Below are 19,598 nucleotides of genomic sequence, written 5' to 3' on the forward strand. Positions count from 1 at the left end.
TTTAAAAAAAAGTTCATAAAATAAAAATGTTACAGTAAGCTAAGCTTAATTTATTATTGAAAAAACAATTTTTTTTTTGTAAATCTATTGTAGCCTAAGTGTACGATGTTTATAAAGTCTGCAGTAGTGTTCAGTAATGTCCCAGGCCTTCACATTCACTCACTACTCACTCACTGACTCACCCAGAAAAACAGAACTCAGTCCTGTAAGCTCCATTCATGGTATAAACAGGTGTACCATTTTCTAAATCTTTTGTACCATGTTTTTACTGTACTTTTGCTATGTTTACATATGTTTAGATACACAAGTACTTCCCACTGTGTTATACTGCCTACAGTATTCAGTAGAGTAACATGCTGTCCAGGTTTATAGACCAGGAGCAATAAGCTATACCATATAGCCTGGGTGTGTAGTAAGCTATACCATCTAAATTTGTTAAGTACACTCTATGACATTGGCACAACAATAAAATCACCTAATGATACATTTCTCATAATGTATCCCTGTCATCAAAGCAATGTATGACTGTACTTAGAATAGTTCCTAGCACACATTAAGTATCCAATAACCATAAGCTGTTATAATTGAAGGTGAATCTGCCTGTGATCAGTAATGATCCTTTTCCACCCTCCCCCAAGAACTTCCAGTATCTCCTCTGAGTAAATGTTGGGAAAACATTGAATGAAAATATATTTATGTGGAAGGCCAGCATGTTATCAACTTGTTTTTACCAGTCATGCATCTACCTTAGCCTGGTTTTGTGTGTTGGGTTTCTTGCAAAACTTATTCATCTAGAGACCCTTAGTGACTTACTACTGGTGCAAGGGAAGCGAATAACTTAATGCTTTAAGATCGATCATACATTCATTGGTGTTCAGTATAGATGTTTTCAGGTTATAGAATACAAGCATTATAGAAGTTTAGCCCTTTTTTTTTCTGTTTGCATTCAAGAGCCATATGATGAGATTCTCAGATATCTACAAGCATCGTATGTCACTTGCTTTGCCTCATTTTCACTTCTAACAAAGTTGGAAATAACAAAAAGTCAAAAATAACTTTTTTCCAAGAAAATATGTTTTTTAAATTATAGAATTAATACTCTTTGTAAAACTTCATGAAATATAGTAGAGTATACAAAGAAATAAAAGCCATCCAGATACCAACCACTGAAAGATAGTGACTCTTACTTTTCCTATAAATATCTATCTGCATTCTTTATAGTAGGAAATAGAACTTAATTTGCAACAAGAGGAGAAGCGTAAGTGTGGAGCTGTAGAGAAATGTACTCTACTTAGCATCTGTTAAGGGGTCCCTGGTTTAGCTAAATAGGCATGTTGCTTTGTAGTGTGGAACTCCCAAATAAATCAAGTTTTGATTTTAGCAATAATCTCTGTATGAAGAATCAATCTTCTGACCAGGGCAATATAATCCTTTAATAAATTGTGTCCTCGGTCCCAGTTGTTATTCTGCTATCTGGGTGGCCAGTGGAAGCCTGTATCCTCCCTGGAGCTGATTCTGCTACTTAGTGCTTCTCAAGGATCTCATGGGACAGGAAGTAAAGGGCTCTCTTTCATCTGTGTACATACAGAGAATGCAAGAAAATATTCTGCTGTATAGTTTATATAGACTTTTTGTACTATTCCACTAAGTCTGATTATAATATAGTACTATTTTACTTGAATACTAACATAGCAATAGCATCATACTTTAATGCCTAACATTAAATTTATTGTAGAGATGACATCATCTTTATTAAACCATCTCAGAAAGTATAGATAGCATCATATATTAAATACATTTTAATGCCTAATCTCTTAGTCCCTTTGCAGCAAAGCCAATTGTGTTTTTATGAGTTTGCTATGAAATTAATTTGTTTTAATCTTCTCTCTCCCACTGTACTCATATGTGATTTTATCTCTCCATTTTCTTTCCATTTCCCTGTTAGGTCTTGAGAGATGGGTGAGTTTTCTTCCTTGAGATGATGGGGCAGGCACTGGCTGGGGAAGCTAACTGGGTTTGATTCTTCTCCCTTGTCTACCCCAAAGAATGGATTGTTCTATTATTTTTGTCCTTTGTCCCCTTTCCCTTCTCCATAAGTGATTTACATGATCTGTGAAGCTCTTTTATATGATGTTTTTCATAAACTTGTTTATTATTGTGTAGGATGACTTCAGAATGGTATATATTATTTATTCATATTTTATGGACCGACATGTAATAGCATTGGAAATGTGATGCAAGTATAACAAACAAAATGCTGTAAATATTCTTCAAAGCGCAATATTTCAAAGTATCTTTAATATTAAAGTTCTCACTGCAAAATCTAAGCTAAATCTGTGTTTTATTTTGAAACCGGATTGTTTACCTTTTAGGGATTAGGCAAAGAGGAGTCCCAAAATGAGAAACAGACCAAAAAGAGTCTCTTACCAACTTTGGAAAAGAAGTTAACTAGAGTGCCATCAAAGTCACTGGACTTGAATAAAAATGAATATCTTTCTCTGGACAAAAGCAGCACTTCAGATTCTGTTGATGAAGGTAAATAATTTCTTATAAATTTTATTAAATTTCAGTTATGTCTTTTTATGTTTATCTTTGTAATAGGGGTGTGCAGATTGAGAATTTAGTTTTATTAGACACAGTCTCACCCTATAAAGAACCAAAAAAAGAACGGGAGCTTATAGAAAATAGGAGAAAGAGGCTGTTAAATCTAACGTATCCCACTGTCTTCAGAAGCCTGGAATCTGAAAAGCTTCTTTGCATTTAGCTTCTAAATGTGGTGTTAATAAAAACCTGTATGCCCATTCTATATACCAGGCAGTGTAATATGCTCACATGTCATAGGTAGAGTGACATATTATTTCATTTAGGCTATACCTCATTTTCCTGGTAGGGAAAATAAGACCTACAGGAGCTAAATCTAAAATCACGCAGCTAGTTAACTATGCAGAACTTGAGTTAATGACCAGGTGTCTCTGTCCAGTTTTCTTTTTACTTCACTTCAGTACTGCCCAAGTTATTTTCTCTTTTCCTCCTTTTAAAAAAAGACACCTTAGCAAGGTTTTTCTAAACTTGTTTTGTATATAATTATGAAAGCAAGTAGTTATGGCAGGGATGCATTCTCACATGAATATTAATTTAAATTATTGGGTAGCCTCCAAAAGGAAATAAAGAAGATTCCCAAAAATTCTGGAAAGGAAATCTTTCTCTCTGTAAATGATTTTTTAAAAAGTGTACTCATCAATGTTACTCAGAACAATACTCAAATTTCTTTGTGTGAAGATGCAAGCTTTTGACTGTGGTTATATTTTAGCATAATGGGATGAGTTTTTGAAACCAAGAGCATGGAACGTTCATCATAATTGCTCCTGACTTTTATTTGTTTTTACTGTAGTCAATTTCCATTTAATTTTAAAAATTTCCATTTGACTTTAATTCACTTTCAGAGGAACATTCTGTATTTGAAATTTATTACAAAGATAAATGATAATAATATTCCATATGGCATTAAAAAAAACTTATTTGGCTTGGCACAGTGGCTCACGCCTGTAATCCCAGCACTTTGGGAGGCCGAGGCGGGTGGATCACACGGTCAGGAGTTCAAGACCAGTCTGGCCAACGTAGTGAAACCCTGTCTCTACTAAAAATACAAAAAAATTAGCCGGGTGTGGCGGTGTGTGCCTGTAATCCCAGCTACTCGGGAGGCTGAGGCAGGAGAATCTCATGAACCCAGGAGGCGGAGGTTGCAGTGAGCCTAGATCACGCCACTGCACTCCAGCCTGGGTGACAGTGTGAGACTCCGTCTCAAAAAACAAAACAAAACAGAAAACTTACTTGGCTTTAGAGGGCCAGCAGAGATTAAGCTTAATCCTAATATGATGATAAAGAGAATTATGACCCAAAGGCCTTCTGAATTTCAAGAGTATTATATTCTAGATGTTTTTCACATTTTGTATTGTAATCCATTTTGTTTTGTATTGTAATCCATGTGTACATGGGGTCTAGAGTGGGCTCAACAAATAGCAGTCCTTCTTGACCACCCTGGTGGTAACAAAATTGGGAAAGAAAATGAAGAGCAAGTCAGATACAGGCCAAAATATCACCTTTTATACTAACAGTAACAAAGTCAACGGATGTGGGTATGTGTGAAAGATAAGTGGGCTGCTGATGGAGCTGAAGAATGAGGTGGACTTACCTATCAATCACAGGCAGTGTTCAACCTCCTCCCCCACTGGAGGGACGATCCCCCCTGGAGGAGAACCAGCTTCTGTGGGCACCTAGATCCAGAGAGAAGGACAGAGGTGTGCCAAGCCTACCCAGCATACTCCTTCCACATTTACTAACTGTGTTAGTAGCTCAGGCTGCCATAACAAAATACTACAGATTGGGTAGCTTGAACAACAGAAATTTATTTCATATAATTCTGGAGGATAGAAACCCCAGATCAAGGTTTGGCAGAGTTGGTTTCTGGTGAGGGCTCTCTTCCTGGCTTGTCACTTTCTCACTGTGTCTGCTCATAGCCTTTCCTCAGCACATGCTCATGGATAGAGGAGCAAAGTGTGAGGGAGGAGCAGAGCAGGGAACAACAGAGAGAGAGACACACACACACACGCACACGAGAGAGAGAGAGAGAGCATACATGAACAAACTCTCTGGTATATTTTTTTTCTTTTTGAGACAGAGTCTGGCTCTGTCGCCCAGGATGGAGTGCAGTGGTGTGATCTTGGCCCACTGCAATCTCTGCCTCCCGGGTTCAAGCGATTCTTGTGTCTCAGCCTCTGGAACACCTGGAGTAGCTGGGATTACAAACATGCACCACCACGCCCAGCTAATTTTTTGTAATTTTAGTAAACAGGGGGTTTCCTCATGTTGGCCAGGGTGGTCTTGAACTCCTGGCTTCAACTGATCCTTTAGCCTCGGCCTCCCAGAGTGTCTGGTGTCTATTCTTATAAGGACACTAATTCTACCAGATCTGGGACCCACCTTATTTAACTTAATTCTTTCTTTCTTTCCTTCCTTCCTTCCTTCCTTCCTTCTCCCTCCCTCCTTCCTTTCTTTCCTTCTTTCTTTTCCTTTCTCTCTCTCTCTCTTTCTTTCCTTCCTTCCTTCTTTCTTTTCCTTCCTTCCTTCCTTTCTTTCCTTCCTTCCTTTCTTTCTCTTTCTTTCTTTCTCTTTCTTTCTCTTTCTTTCTTCCTTTCTTCCTTCCTTTCTTTCTTTCTTTCTTCCTTCCTTTCTTCCTTTCTTTCTTTCTTTCTTCCTTCCTTCCTTCCTTCCTTCCTTCCTTCCTTCCTTCCTTCCTTTCTTTCTTTCCTTTTTTTCTTTCTTTCTTTCCTGATGGAGTCTTGCTCTGTCCCCCAGGCTAGAGTGCAGTAGCACGATCTCGGCTCACTGCAACCTCCGCCTCCCGGGTTCACACCATTTTCCTGCCTCAGCCTTCCAAGTAGCTGGGACTACAGGTGCCCACCGCCATGCCCAGCTAATTTTTTGTATTTTTAGTAGAGATGGGGTTTCACCATGTTAGCCAGGATGGTCTTGATCTCCTGACCTCGTGATCAGCCCGCCTCGGCCTCCCAAAGTGCTGGGACTACAGGCGTGAGCCACCGCACCTGGCCGATTAACTTAATTACTTTCTTTAGAGGCCCCATCTCCAAGTACAGCCACACCAGGAGTTAGGGCTTTAACAGAATAATTTGCAGCTACACAAACATTCAGTCCATACCAATAATCTACTTCCTATGGTTAGAGTGAGTTAAAGGGGTAGAGAGAGGCTGGGAATTACCCTAATTGGGCACCTTTAACTCGGAAGGGTTGAAGAAGAGACATCTTCACTGCATTGTATATAATACCCAGCACACAATAATATTGTGTTAGTCAATGTAAGCCCATTTCCCAACCATTTTATGTAGATGTAAGTTTACTATGTTAATGTGTTTTCCTTAATATAAAATTTAATTTTTTAAAACATATTTTAAAAACTTCCAAAACATAGATTGTGTGTGTTATACTGCTTTTAGGTTTGAGAAAGATAAAAGATTTTGGTTTTTCTTGGTTGAGCACGGTGGCTCATGCCCGTAATCCCAGTACTTGGAGAGGCCGAGGTGGGAGGATTGCTTGGGCCAGGAGTTTGAGACCAGTCTGGGCAAGACTTGTCTCTACAAAAAATAGAAAATTAGCTGGGCATGGTGGTGCATGCCTGTAGTCCTAGCTACGCAGGAGGCTGAAGCAGGTGCATCACTTGAGCCCCAGGAGATCAAGGCTGCAGTGAGCTATGATCGCACCATTGCACTCTAGCCTGGGCGACAAAAGAGCCAGATCCAGTCTCTTAAAAAAAAAAAAAAAAAAATTTAGTACTTTTTATGTTTCAGTTTTGAGGATAGATGTTATAGACACTATGATTGTGTTACTTTCTTGTAACCACCAACAGGAGAGAGAAAGGGAAAGAGAGAGAAAGAGAAAGGAAAAAATATAATAAAAGTAGTTGTTTAAAGGAAAATTTAGTACAAATTACTTGAGGCTTGTTGTTGTACTTATTAAGTAGGCATTTTAAGGACTCTTTTTCTTAAAATTGTAAGATCCCTGCCATTGAAGTCAGTGTAGTGGGAGACATTTGGAAAGATGAAGGGTAGCATAGAGACTGCTTTATTAGTGTCCTTACCATTCTTGCTTTAGTATGCAGTTGGGCATGGATTAGTCATATGCTGTTTACCTGAATTTAGGACTTTAGGAAGATCTACTCTGGCCCCCAGTGGCCAAATAGGTAAGTAGCACCAAAACCAGGATTTTTGTTTTCTCTTTCTCACCTGCTTCTTTTATAAGAATGGTCCTTCCAAAGTAGTTTCAGCTGGATGTGGTGGCTCGCGCTTGTAATCCCAGCACTTTGGAAGGCTGAGCCAGATGGGTCAACTGAGGTCAGGAGTTCGAGACCAGTCTGGCCAATGTGATGAAAGCCCATCTCTACTAAAAATACAAAAATTAGCTGGGTGTGGTGGCACATGCTTTTAATCCCAAGAGTGAGACTCTGTCTCCAAAAAAAAAAAAAAAAAAAGAATCCTATAAAAGCAACATTATAACATTATAAGTTGCATAAAGGATAACAATAAAACTGATAAAAATTGTACATATCTAGAAATAAAGAATAATAGTGTATAGAGTCATTATTGCACATGAGCTCTGATCACACTTTGCTCCTTGCAAAGGCTGTTTGGCTTTATAGCAGTAAGAAGGTATATGTAACATTCAGACCTCTGTTTGGGGAGTTTTATTTAAAGTGTATGGCGATTTTTTTCTTATTAGATTATCATTAGATAGCAAATCAAGTGCTCCTACTGGTTTCCCTAAGCACGTTCCAAAATCTTGGACTTGTCATATGTATTAAATGGGTAAAATAATGAATCTGTTTTTTTACTTTTTTAAAGTTGTGAAGTTATGAAGACGGTTGAAGTCAATGAACTGAAGTGACAATTGAAAAGGTCACAAAAAGTAAACCATCCCAGGAGATTGGGGATGTGTGTGTGGGTTTAGAGGGAGTGAGGGAGATTGCAGATCACTTTAAACCAAACATCATTTTATTTAGTGATAGTATGTTGATCTACTATAGTAAGCAGGAGAAAGATAACAAGTCAATAAATCAATAAAAATATAACTACAAGTCAGGATAGATTCTGTGAAGGAAATGAACAAGATCAACAGAATCACCTTTAGTTGTTTTCTTCCTTTGTGAATATTTGAATTATTTTTACAGTGAACATATAATACTTCTGTGTCAGAAAAAGCTGTTTCCCAGGCCTAATTGGAAAGTTACCTCACAAAGCTTAGCAAAATTGCCTAGTTTTGTGATTCATTTCTACGCTGAAGGAGCCATTATTTGAAACTGCAGTAAATAGTTTTTGCCTACATAGAGTATTGTTGAAGGGAGAAGCAAATCAATATCTATCTGATATCCATAAGTCCTTTATGCCTCTAGCAAAATAGGGAGACACAAATCATCCAATGAGGGATAAACAGCAATAGTTGGGGATGAAGCCAGAGCTAGCAGAGTTTTTCTGATCCATAGACTATTGCCCTTTGATTTAACCTTGATTAATATTGACAGATGCTTTACCCAGATCATTCTTAGAGCTTGATTTCTGAAACATGGGGAGCTTTTGCAGCAATTTTTATTCTGTATCGATGGGGCATCATCCTTGAAATAATAGTAAGTAATCTTGGTCCTGAAATTATTACAATTTCATATTGAATTGCTTTATGTTACTTCCTCTATTATGCCAGGCTTCTGTTCCTAGGTTTTTTTTTTTTTCTTTTCTGTTTGGTTCTTCTAAGTTAAATTCCTTCTGGCGGTATAAAATAGATGTTAAGTTTGTGTGCTCTGGAGCTGGAGTGGGTTCAAATTCCAGGTCAGTCACTCACTAGCCATGGAGCCTCGGCAATTATTTCTGTGATTCTGTTTCCCCATCTGGAAATAATGATGATAATACCACTTATCTCATAGCACTGCAGTGAGAATAAGATGAGTCAATACTTGTAAGGTATGTAGCACAATGTCTAACATATAGTAAGCACTATGTAAGTATGGGCTATTTTATATAATATTTCCAGGGCATATGAGAATAGGTGAGCAAGATATTGCTTCTTCATTTGTCACTGGTAGTTTTCAACATCATTATGATTATCAAATTCCCAGAAAAAATGTAATATTTCATTGGGCATTTGTTAGCTTTGATGAATACTTTTCAGAAGGATTTCTTAGTTCTTTTAATGTGTGGTGTTGAAAATAGGTTGTGATTACAGTCATTCTTGTCTTTGGGTAGTGAACATTAAGTCAAGCTGAAACATTATTCAGGCTGATAAGCTAAGTGCAGCAGATATTATAGCCATTGATAAATTAATATTTACTGAGTGAGCATTCAGAGGTAGAAGTTGCTAATTTCTATGTTAGATACTATCTTATTTGTCTCTATATTGTCCTTGTCCCTTTTGAAATATTCTTTTGAGTGACATATTATGGCCATTTGATACCATTCAAGTTAAATATTTCTGTATCTTTTGGGTTTTGACAGTTGAAATATTGATTATATGTAGTTTAGTTAACTATATATTGTTATGCATAGTTATAGGTCATACATATGTATATATTTAATTCCTATTTGGAGTTTTAATAGTGTCCTGGAATGTTCTCCTCATTGTAATCATATTTAAAAACGATTTTATGCCCAAAATAAAAAAAGAAAACCCCACGAAACCCCCTAAAACCTTAAAATAAACTTTCTTTGATTTCATCTCTTTTGGTTTGTGTTTCTGTTTTTCCAGAAAATGTTCCTGAGAAAGATCTTCATGGAAGACTTTTTATCAACCGTATTTTTCATATCAGTGCTGACAGAATGTTTGAATTGCTCTTTACCAGTTCACGCTTTATGCAGAAATTTGCCAGTTCTAGAAATATAATAGGTTAGTCCTTGTGTTCTTACCTAATGATAACTTTGGGAGAATGCTATTATTCTTAGAAGGTTGAGCATATATAAACTGATTTATGTTGTGAGGAGGAAGAATTAGACATGCTTTGATTTTATTTTGACAGTATATAAACTGGTATTCAAATGTTTGGTTAAATTCACATGTGAACAGTATAATTATTTAATTAGGCACATGCTTCCAACAATTAAGTTCAGACCTTTTGAAAACTAAAAGTATATTTATTCATTAAGGTACCAATTCAATTAGGTTGAACTCAATTCAAAATGGTTTCATGTGAAACAACTGAATTTTGGTGGAGTGTAAACTGGAACAAACACTTTGCCAAAAGGCTCGGCAGTAACTACTAAAGGTATGAATTCTCTGTGACTCAGCAGTTCCACTCCTAGGTATACATTCATCAGAAATGGGTACATTTGTACTCTGAATGACGTACTACAGTGTTCATAGCAACATTATTTATGATGGTCCCAAACTCAAAACAGTTCAAGTGTCCATCAGTAATAGAATGGGTGAATAGATTGTGTATATTCCCACAAAAGAATCCTATATAACAATGAAAAAAATACAAAGTACTGATACTTGTAACAATATGAGTAGAACTCACAGATACAATGTTGAGCAAAAGAATCCAGATACAAAAGAGTACATGCTATATAATTTCTTTATATAAAGATAAAAACCAGGCCAAACAAATTTATGGACATAAAGTCAGCATAGCGGTTACTGTTGTGGAGAGTCAGGTAGGTAAAGACTGGGAGGGAGTTTTTGGGATGCTGGTTTAAGTTCTATATCCTGATCAGAGTGGTGGTACATGTATGTATTCCCTTTGTGAAAATCATGGAGCTGTACACTTGAGATTGCAGTATCTATGGACTACTTCAAAGAAAATATATTTTAAAAAGTTCCATTTAAGAAATTGGTTAAATTTCTTAATTGGAAATTAGTGGTTAAATCCTCATAAGAAGAATTTCATTGATTATGTGTTAAAAAGTTTTATTTTGGGGCTGGGTATGGTGGCTCATGCCTGTAATCCCAGCACTTTGGGAGGTTGAGGTGGGTGAATTGCTCGAGCCCAGGAGTTTGAGACCAGCCTGGACCCATCTCTACCAAAAAATACAAAAATTAGCTGGGCATGGTGGTGCACCCCTGTAATCTCAGCTACTTGGGAGGCCGAGGTGGGAGGATCTCTTGAGCCTGGGAGTTGGAGGTTGCAGTGAGCTGAGATTGTGCCACTGCACTCCAGCCTGAGTGATAGATTGAGACTCTGTCTCAAAATAAATAAATAAATAAAGTTTGAAACTGAATTTATCCTAAATGTTTTTGATATTTTATTAACTTTGGGAGCACATGATTTAGCCTGCTACATAAAATTAGAATGCAGCAGCAGCAGAGATTCATATAAAGTGAGTCATTTGACATAGTCAAAGAGAAAGTTATTCTATAGTCAATTTTATTTATTTATTTATTTGAGACAGAGCTGTGCTCTGTCACCCAGGCTGGAGTGAAGAGGTGTGATCTCGGCTCACTGCAACCTCTGCCTCCCAGGTTCAAGCGATTCTTGTGCCTCATCCTCCTGAGTAGCTGGGGTTACAGGCATGCGCCACCACGCCTGGATAATTTTTGTATTTTTTTAGTAGAGGGGTTTGCCGTGTTGGCCATGCTGGTCTCAAACTCCTGGGCTCAAGCAATCTACCCCCCTCAGCCTCCCAAAGTACTAGGTACAAGAATGAGCCACTGCATCCAGCCGCAATTTAGTTTATAATCTAAGTATTTTATTAACCATTAGATATTATTCCTTTATTTGAAACTTTTATGTAAGCATAATTTTTTTTTTTTTTGAGACAGGGTCTCGCTCTGTCACCCAGGCTGGAGTGCTATGGTGCAATCTCGGCTCACTGCAACCTCCGCCTCCTGGGCTCAAGCGATTCTTGCGCCTCAGCCTCCTGAGTAGCTGGGATTACAGGCGTGCACCACCATGCTTGGCTTTTTTTTTTTTTTTTTGGTAGAGACAGGGTCTTGCTATATTGCTCCAGGCCAGTCTCAAACTCCTGAGCTCAGATGATCCACCTGCCTTGGCCTCCCAAAGAGCTGGGATTATAGGCGTGAGCCACTGTGCCTGGCCTAAACATAATTATATATTCATAGATGATATCATTGTTATGAATACTGGGAACCAAAATCAATTTTGTTCTTATTATAGATGATAGAGTAGCAAAGAGATTGCAGTCAGTAGCTATTCTCTTGTGATTATATTATGTTTTGTAATTTTAAAAAATTATCTTTTCTGTTCTTCCAGTTTTGAAAATGTGGGATGCCTGAGATATAAATCTTCCTCTTTACTCAGTAGCTAATATTTAACTTATTATATTTCTTCTGAATCTATTTTGTATTTACTTGTTAGTCATTTCTACTTAGAGAACTTGGTATTTCAGAAGAACTGGATACATTATTTCCCTGAATTTTTTGAGAGGATACCTGTTAATGTTACACTGCCATTTTTATGGCTGAAAAGACCCAGGAGGAATTAGGATGTTGTTGTATGCTGGTGATAAGTGAAGTTTGCTTTTTGAAACACAACTGCATTTGTTTTCTGATATATCTGGCTTCAATATCAATGATTATATCAACTGTCTGATGTTATAAATGGCTTTGCAAAGCAAAGGCTTCCAGCTAATTCTAAACCTAAACAGTTATAAGTATGTTGCTGGCTAGACCTAGAATTAGTCAGAAGCTTTACTACAAATGAGAATCTGATCATGACTGCAAAGCATACTGCTGTCCTCTGACTTGTTACCTGGTAGTCAAAGTTGTATTTCTTTCTTTCTTTTTTTGAGACAAGGTCTCGCTCTGTTGCCCAGTCTGGAGTGCAGTGGTGCAATCACACTTTACTGTAGCCTCGACCTCCTGGGCTCAAGTGATCCTCCTACCTCAGCCTCAGTCGCTGGGACCACAGGTGTGCACCACAATGCCCGGCCAATTTTAAAACATTTTTTATAGAGACAAGTGTCTCCCTATGTTGCCCAGGCTGGTCTTACACTCCTGGCTCAAATGATCCTCCCACGTCAGCCTCCCAAAGTGCTGGGAAAGTGTGAGCTACCACACCTGGGCTGGTATTTCTTGAGATCGAGTTTCAAAGGCTCCTTTTTAAAAATATTAAGAATTTAATGATTTTTTAAAATAATCAATTATTTGTGGATTAAATCTAATTCCAGCACTCAAATGACTACCACTGGATCTAAATTTTCCAAATTGGGGGTGCTGAGCAGAAGGAGCTGGGGCTGAGAGTTCTCCTGAGTGAAAAGGAGTAAAGTAGCGGGGATATGGTGGCCGTGCTGACAATGAGTTTTCTTGAAGGCTTTTTTGGTCCGGTTTGTGAGATTGATATGTCTTTAATAATTGGGAAGCCAGGAAAATGACAGAAATGAAAACTGAAGATGACAAAGTAGAAAAACACCATCTCTTTATAATGTTTCAGGGAAGGTAAATGTAGCCTTTAAGCAACCTGGGTAGAAGCTAGAGCACCAAGGAATTAGAATTGAATTTATAGGTCAAATGGAACTTTACAATGACAAGAGTAATGCTCATGAATTTATAAACCTAATGAAAGAACTAGCCTTACCTGGAGAACTGACTCAGAGAAGAAGTTATGATTCTGAGTTTATGCAAGTTAAAAAGCCATATGCATCTGACATCGGTGCCAGTGTTCACTTGAGGTATTTTCTTAAAGTGACAATAGTGAGAAGACTGACAGATTTAGTAAAAGAATGTGATCTTATTGTTTACCAGCTTGCCACCTGTCCTGATGTTAACAACTGTATTAAGATAGAAGTGGGCATTGAAGATTGTCTACATATATAATTTGAATATAGTAAGTCAAAGTATCATTTAAAGCATGTAATTGTTGGAAAAATTTACTTCTTAGTAGTAAGAATAAAAATACAACATATGGAGTTACAACTGATCAAAAAAGAGATCACAGGAATTGGACCCAGTACCACAGCAGAAACAGAAACATCACCAAATATGAAATAATGGATGGTGCACCAGTAAAAGGTGAATCAATTCCAATGAGACTGTTTTTAGTGGGATATGACCCTACTCCAACAATCAGAGAGATGTGAACCAAAAAGTTTCAGTAAGGTACTTTTTGAATTTAGTGTTTGTTGATGAGGAAGACTGAAGGTACTTCAAACAGCAGGAGATCATTTTATGAAGAAAAGCTCCTGAAAAACTGAGGAAACAGAGAAAAAACTTTCACCAGTGATTTGAATCTCCAGAATCACAGGCATCTGCTGAACAGCCTGAAATGTGAACTGAATAGGAGACCAAAAAAAAAAAAAAAGCAACAAATTCCTGTAACCATTGAGTTAAGTTCAGCAGGTTGAAGATGGTTGCAGCTGTAGAGGGGAGAAAGACCAAAACTCCATATATATTAGTCTTCCTTTATCTTACAGTGCTGCATTTATTTTATGGTATAATGAAATGTTCTTCATGTATATACATTTTTAAAAATGCTCTCTTTGAAACACTGGAACTTTCTTAAACTGCCTTTTTTTTTTTTTACTTCACACTTTGATGATAAGCACTCAGATATGCATCAGCATAAACATTAAAAGTTTTCGGGTGAGAAAAATAAATAAAATTAGGGGCTCTTTATTTTTTATTTTTTATTTTTGAGACATAGTCACACTCTGGTTGCCCAGGCTGGAGTGCAATGGTGCGATCTCGGCTCACTGCAACCTCCGCCTCCTGGGCTCAAGTGATTCTCCTGCTTATTCTCCTGAGTAGCTAGGATTACAGGTGCCCGCCACCATACCCAGCTAATTTTTTTGTATTTTTAGTAGAGATGGGGTTTCACCATGTTGGCCAGGCTGGTCTTGAACACCTGACCTCAGGTGATCCACCTGCCTCGGCCTCCCAAGGTGCTGGGATTACAGCATGAGCCACCGCACCTGGCCAAAATTCGGGGGTCTTTTAAATCTATATTCTTTTAAATCATTGTTTACAGTTATATGACACTACTTTTTAAATGTTTTTGATCTTTTAGTTTCAAGGGTACATGTGCAGATTTGTTATACAGGTAAATTGTGTGTCATGGGAGTTTGGTGTACAGATTAATTCATGACCCAGGTAATAAGCATGGTACCCAATAGGTAGTTTTCAGTCCTTACCCTCCTTCCACCCTCCACCCTCAAGTAGGCTCCAGTGTCTACTGTTCCCTTCTTTGTGGCCGTGTGTACTCAATGTTTATCTCCCACTTGTAAGTGAAAACATGGTATTTAGTTTTCTGTCCCTGCAGTAGTTCGCTCAGGATAATGGCCTCCAGCTCCATACATGTTGCTACAAAGGGCATGACCTTGTTCTTTTTTATGGCTGCTTACTATCCCATGGTGTATATGTACCATATTTTCTTTATCCAGTCTACCATTGATGGGCATCTAGGTTGATTGCATGTCTTTACTGTTGTGAATAGTGCTGTGATGAACATTCTTATGCATTGCATGTCTTTACTATCGTGAATAGTGCTGCGATGAATATACTTGTGCATGTGTCTTTATGGTAGAACAATTTATATTCCTGTGAGTAGATACCCAGTAATGGGATTCCCAGGTCAAATGGTAGTCTGTTTTAAGTTCTTTGAGAAATTGCCAAATTGCTTTCCACAATGGCTGAACTAATTTACACTCCCAGAAGCAGTGTACAAGCATTCCTTTTTCTCTGCAACCTCACTAGTATCTGTTATTTTTTGACTTTTTAATAATAGCCATTCTGTCTGGAGTGAGATAGTATCTCACTGTGGTTTGATTTGCATTTCTCTAGTGATTAGGGATGTTGAACATTTTGTCATATGCTTGCTGGCCAGATACATGTCTTCTTTTGAAAAGTGTCTGTTCATATCCCTTGCCCACTTTTTTATTGGGTTGTTTGGTTTTTTGCTTATTAATTTCTTTAAGTTCCTTATAGATTCTGGATGTTAGAGCATTTTCAGACACATAGTTTGTAAATATTTTCTCCCATTCTGTAGGTTGTCTGTTTACTCTGTTGATAGTTTATTTTGCTGTGCAGATACTCTTTAGTTTAATTATGTCCCATTTGTCAATTTTGTTATTGCAGTTGCTTTTGGTGTCTTCATCATGAAATCTTTGCTAGGGCCTATGTCCAGAATGGTATTTTCTAAATTTTCTTTCCTTTTTTTTTCTTTTTCGAGATAGGGTCTCACTGTGTCACCCAGGCTGGAGTACAGTGGCGCAAACATAGCTTACTGCAGCCTCAACCTCCTGGACTCAAACAATTCTCCTGCCTCAGCCCCCCAAGTAGCTGGGACTATAGGTGCACACTACTACTCCTGGCTAATTTATATATTTTTTTGTAGAGATGAGGTTTCACCATCTTGCCCAAGCTGCTCTTGAACTCCTGAGCTCAAGCAATCTACCTGCCTCAGCCTCCTAGAGTGCTGAGATTACAGGCGTGAACCACCACGCCCAGTCATTCCTAAATTTTCTTCAAGGGTTTTATAGTTTTAAGTTTTACATTTAAGTCTTTAATCCATCTTGAGCTGATTTTTATATATGGTGTAAGGAAGGGGCTAGTTTCAATCTTCTGCATATGGCTAGCCAGTTATCCCAGCACCATTTATTGAATAGGGAGTCTTTTTCCCATTGCTTGTTTTTGTCAACTTTGTCGAAGACCAGATGGTTGTAGGTGTGTGGCTTTATTTCTAGGCTCTCTATTCTGTTCCATTGGTCTATGTGTCTGTTTTCATACCAGTACCATGCTGTTTTGGTTACGGTTGTCTTATAGTATAGCTTGAAACTGGGTATTGTGATGCCTCCAGCTTTGTTCTTTTTGCTTAGGATCACTTTGGCTATTGGGCTCTTTTTTGGTTCTGTATGAATTTTAGAATAGTTTTTTCCTAATTCTGTGAAGAATGTCATTGGTAGTTTGAGAGGAATAGCATTGAATCTATAAATTGCTTTGGCAGTATGAACATTTTAACAATATTGATTCTTCCTATCACGAGCATGGAATGTTTTTCCATTTGTGTCATCTCTGATTTATTTGAGCAATATTTTATAATTCTTGTTGTAGAGATCTTTCACCTTCCTGGTTAATTGTATTTCTGGGTATTTTACTTTTTTTTTTCTTTTGCTATAATGAATGGGATTGTGATCTCGACTTGGCACTCAGCTTGGATGTTGTTGGGTATAGAAATATTATTGATTTTTGTACATTGATTTTTGTATCCTGAAATTTTGCCGAAGTTGCTTATCAGATCTAGGAGCTTTTGGGCACACTATGGGGTTTTCTAGGTATAAAAATAATATCTTCTGCAAATAGATATAGTTTGATTTCCTGTTTGGATGCCTTTTATTTCTTTCCCTTGCCTGATTGTTCTGGTTAGGACTTCCAGTACTATGTTGAATAGAAGTGGTGAGAGTGGGCATCCTTGTTTTGTTCCAGTTCTCAAGGGGAATTGTTCCAGCTTTTGCCCATTCAGTATGATGTTGGCTGTGCAGTTTGTCATAGGTGACTCTGATTATTTTGAGGTATGTTCCTTCAGTGCCTGGTTTGTTGAGGGTTTTTAACATGAACAGATGTTGAATTGTATTGAAAGCCTTTCCTGCATCTATTGAGATGATCATGTGGTTTTTGTTTTTAGGTCTGTTTATGTGATGAATCACACTTACTGATTTGCATATGTTGAACCAACCTTGCATCCCAGGGATAAAGCCTACTTGATTGTGGTGAATTAGCTTTTTGATGTGCTGCTGGATTCAGTTTGCTAGTATTTTGTTGAGGATTTTTGCATCAATACTCATCAAACATATTGGTCTAAGGTTTTCTTTTTTTGATGTTTCTCTGCCAGGTTTTGGTATCAGAATGATGCTGAATGATGCTGGCCTCATAGAATGAGTTAGGGTGAAGTTCTTCCTCCTCAATTTTTTTGAATAGTTTCAGTAGGAGTGGTACCAACTCTTCTTTACATGTCTGGTAGAATTTGGCTGTGAATCCATCTGGTCCTGGGCTTTTTTTGGTTGATAGGTTTTTAATTACTGATTCAATTTTGGAACTCATTCTTGGTCTGTGTGGGGTTTTAATTTCTTCCTGGCTCAATCTTGGGAGGTTTTATATTTCCAGAAATTTATCCATTTCTTCTAGGTTTTCTAGTTTTTGTGCATAGAGGTGTTCATAATAGTCTCTGGGTTTTTTTTTTTTGCTGTGGGGTCGGTGGTAATGTTCCTTTTGTCATTTCTGATTGTGTTTATTTGGATCTTCTCTTTTAAATTAGTCTAGCTAGTGGTCTATTAATCTTATTTATTCTTTCAAAGAGCCAACTTATGATTTCATTGATCTTTTGTATGGTTTTTCACATATCAATTTCATTCTGTTTAGCTCTAATTTTGGTTATTTCTTGTCTTCTGCTAGCTTTGGGGTTGATTTGCTCTTGTTTTTCTAGTTCCTCTAGGTGTGATGTTAGATTGTTATTTCTAGATCTTTCTAACTGTTTCATGTGGGTGTTTAGCACTATAAACCTGTAAAACTGCTTTAGCTGTGTCCCAGAGATTCTGGTATTTTCTGTCTTTGTTCTCATTAGTTTCAAAGGATTTCTTGAATTCTGCCTTAATTTCATTGTTTACTCAGAAGTCATCAGGAGCAGGTTGTTTAATTTCCATGTAATTGTATGATTTTTAGTGATCTTCTTAGTATTGATTTCTATTGTTATTGCACTGTGGTCCGAGAGTGTGGTTAATATAATTTTGGGTTTTTTGCATTTGCTGAGAATTGTTTAATGGCTGATTGTGTGGTCGATTTTTAGAGTATGTGCCAGGTGCAAATGAGAAGAACGTATATTCTGCTGTTTTGGGGTGGAGAGCTCTGTAGATGTCTGTTAGGTCCATTTGGTTAAATGTCAAGTTCAGGTCACAACTATCTTTGTTAGTTTTCTGCCTCAGTGATCTGTCTAATACTGTTAATGGGGTGTTGAAGTCTCCCACTGTTATTGTGTGGTTATCTAAGTCTCTTTGTAGGTCTCTAAGAACTTGTTTCATGAGCCTGGATGCTCCTGTGTTGATTGCATATATACTTGGGATAGTTAAGTCTTCATGTTGAATTGTGAACCCTTTACCTTTATGTAATGCCCTTATTTGCCTTTTTAAATCATTGTTGGTTTAAGGTCTGTTTTGGTTTTGTCTGATATTAGAATAGCGATCTCTGCTTTTTTTGTTTTTCATTTGCTTGCCAGATTTTTCTCCACCCCTTTACATTGAGTCTATGGATGCCATTGCATGTGAGATGGGTCTCCTAAAGACAGCATACAGTTGTCTGGGCACGGGGGCTCACGCCTGTAATCCCAGCACTTTGGGAGGCCAAGGCAGGCAGATCACAAGGTCAGGAGATCGAGACCATCCTGGCTAACATGGTGAAAACGCATCTCTACTAAAAATACAAAAAATTAGCCGGGCATGGTGGCACGTGCCTGTAGTCTCTGCTACTCAGGAGGCTGAGACAGCAGAATTGCTTGAACCCAGGAGCTGAGATCATGCCACTGCACTCCAGCCTGGGTGACAGAGCAAGACTGTGTCTCAAAAAACAAACAAACAAAACCCAGCATACAGTTGGGTCTTATTTATCCAACTTTCCACTGCCTTTTAATTGGGGCATTAAGCCCGTTTACATTCAAGGTTACTATTGATATATGTGGATTTTATCTTGTCATTGTGTTGTTAGCTGGTTATTTTGCAGACTTGGTTGTGTAGTTGCTTTATAGTGTCAATGGTCTATGTACTTAAGTGTGTTTTTGTGGTGGCTGCTAACAGTCTTTCATTTCCATGTTTAGCACCACCTTGAAGACCTCTTGGAAGGCAGGTAACGAATTCCCTTAGCATTTGCTTGTCTGAAAATGATCTCATTTCTCCTTCACTTATGAAACTTAGTTTGGCTGGATATGAAATTCTTGGTCTTAGTTTCTTTAAGAATGTTGAATATAGGCCCTCAAGCCCTCAAATATAGAGTTTCTGCTGTTAGCCTGATAGGATTCCCTTTGTAGGTGGCCTGCCCCTTCCCTCTAGCTACCTTTAATATTTTTTGTTTCACGTTGACCTTGGAGAATCTGATGACTAAGTGTCTTG

At 37.8% G+C, this 19,598-nt stretch overlaps 1 protein-coding gene and 1 pseudogene across 3 annotated transcripts in view; both read left to right on the top strand.

Moving 5' to 3' along the window:
• GRAMD1C (GRAM domain containing 1C) overlaps positions 1-19,598 on the top strand; it is a 119,208-nt gene that overhangs the window by 78,186 nt on the left and 21,424 nt on the right. For all 3 annotated transcript variants that reach the window (XM_019023950.2, XM_004036077.5, XM_055381659.2), the window contains exons 9-10: positions 2,373-2,535; positions 9,304-9,441. In XM_019023950.2, coding sequence (XP_018879495.1) covers positions 2,373-2,535; positions 9,304-9,441 — 301 coding nt within the window. The remainder of the gene's footprint in view (positions 1-2,372; positions 2,536-9,303; positions 9,442-19,598) is intronic.
• LOC101127696 (vacuolar protein sorting-associated protein 26A-like) lies at positions 12,807-13,780 on the top strand (annotated as a pseudogene).

This window comes from Gorilla gorilla, chromosome 2 (assembly GCF_029281585.2).
Source record: "Gorilla gorilla gorilla isolate KB3781 chromosome 2, NHGRI_mGorGor1-v2.1_pri, whole genome shotgun sequence".
Taxonomy (NCBI): domain Eukaryota; kingdom Metazoa; phylum Chordata; class Mammalia; order Primates; family Hominidae; genus Gorilla; species Gorilla gorilla.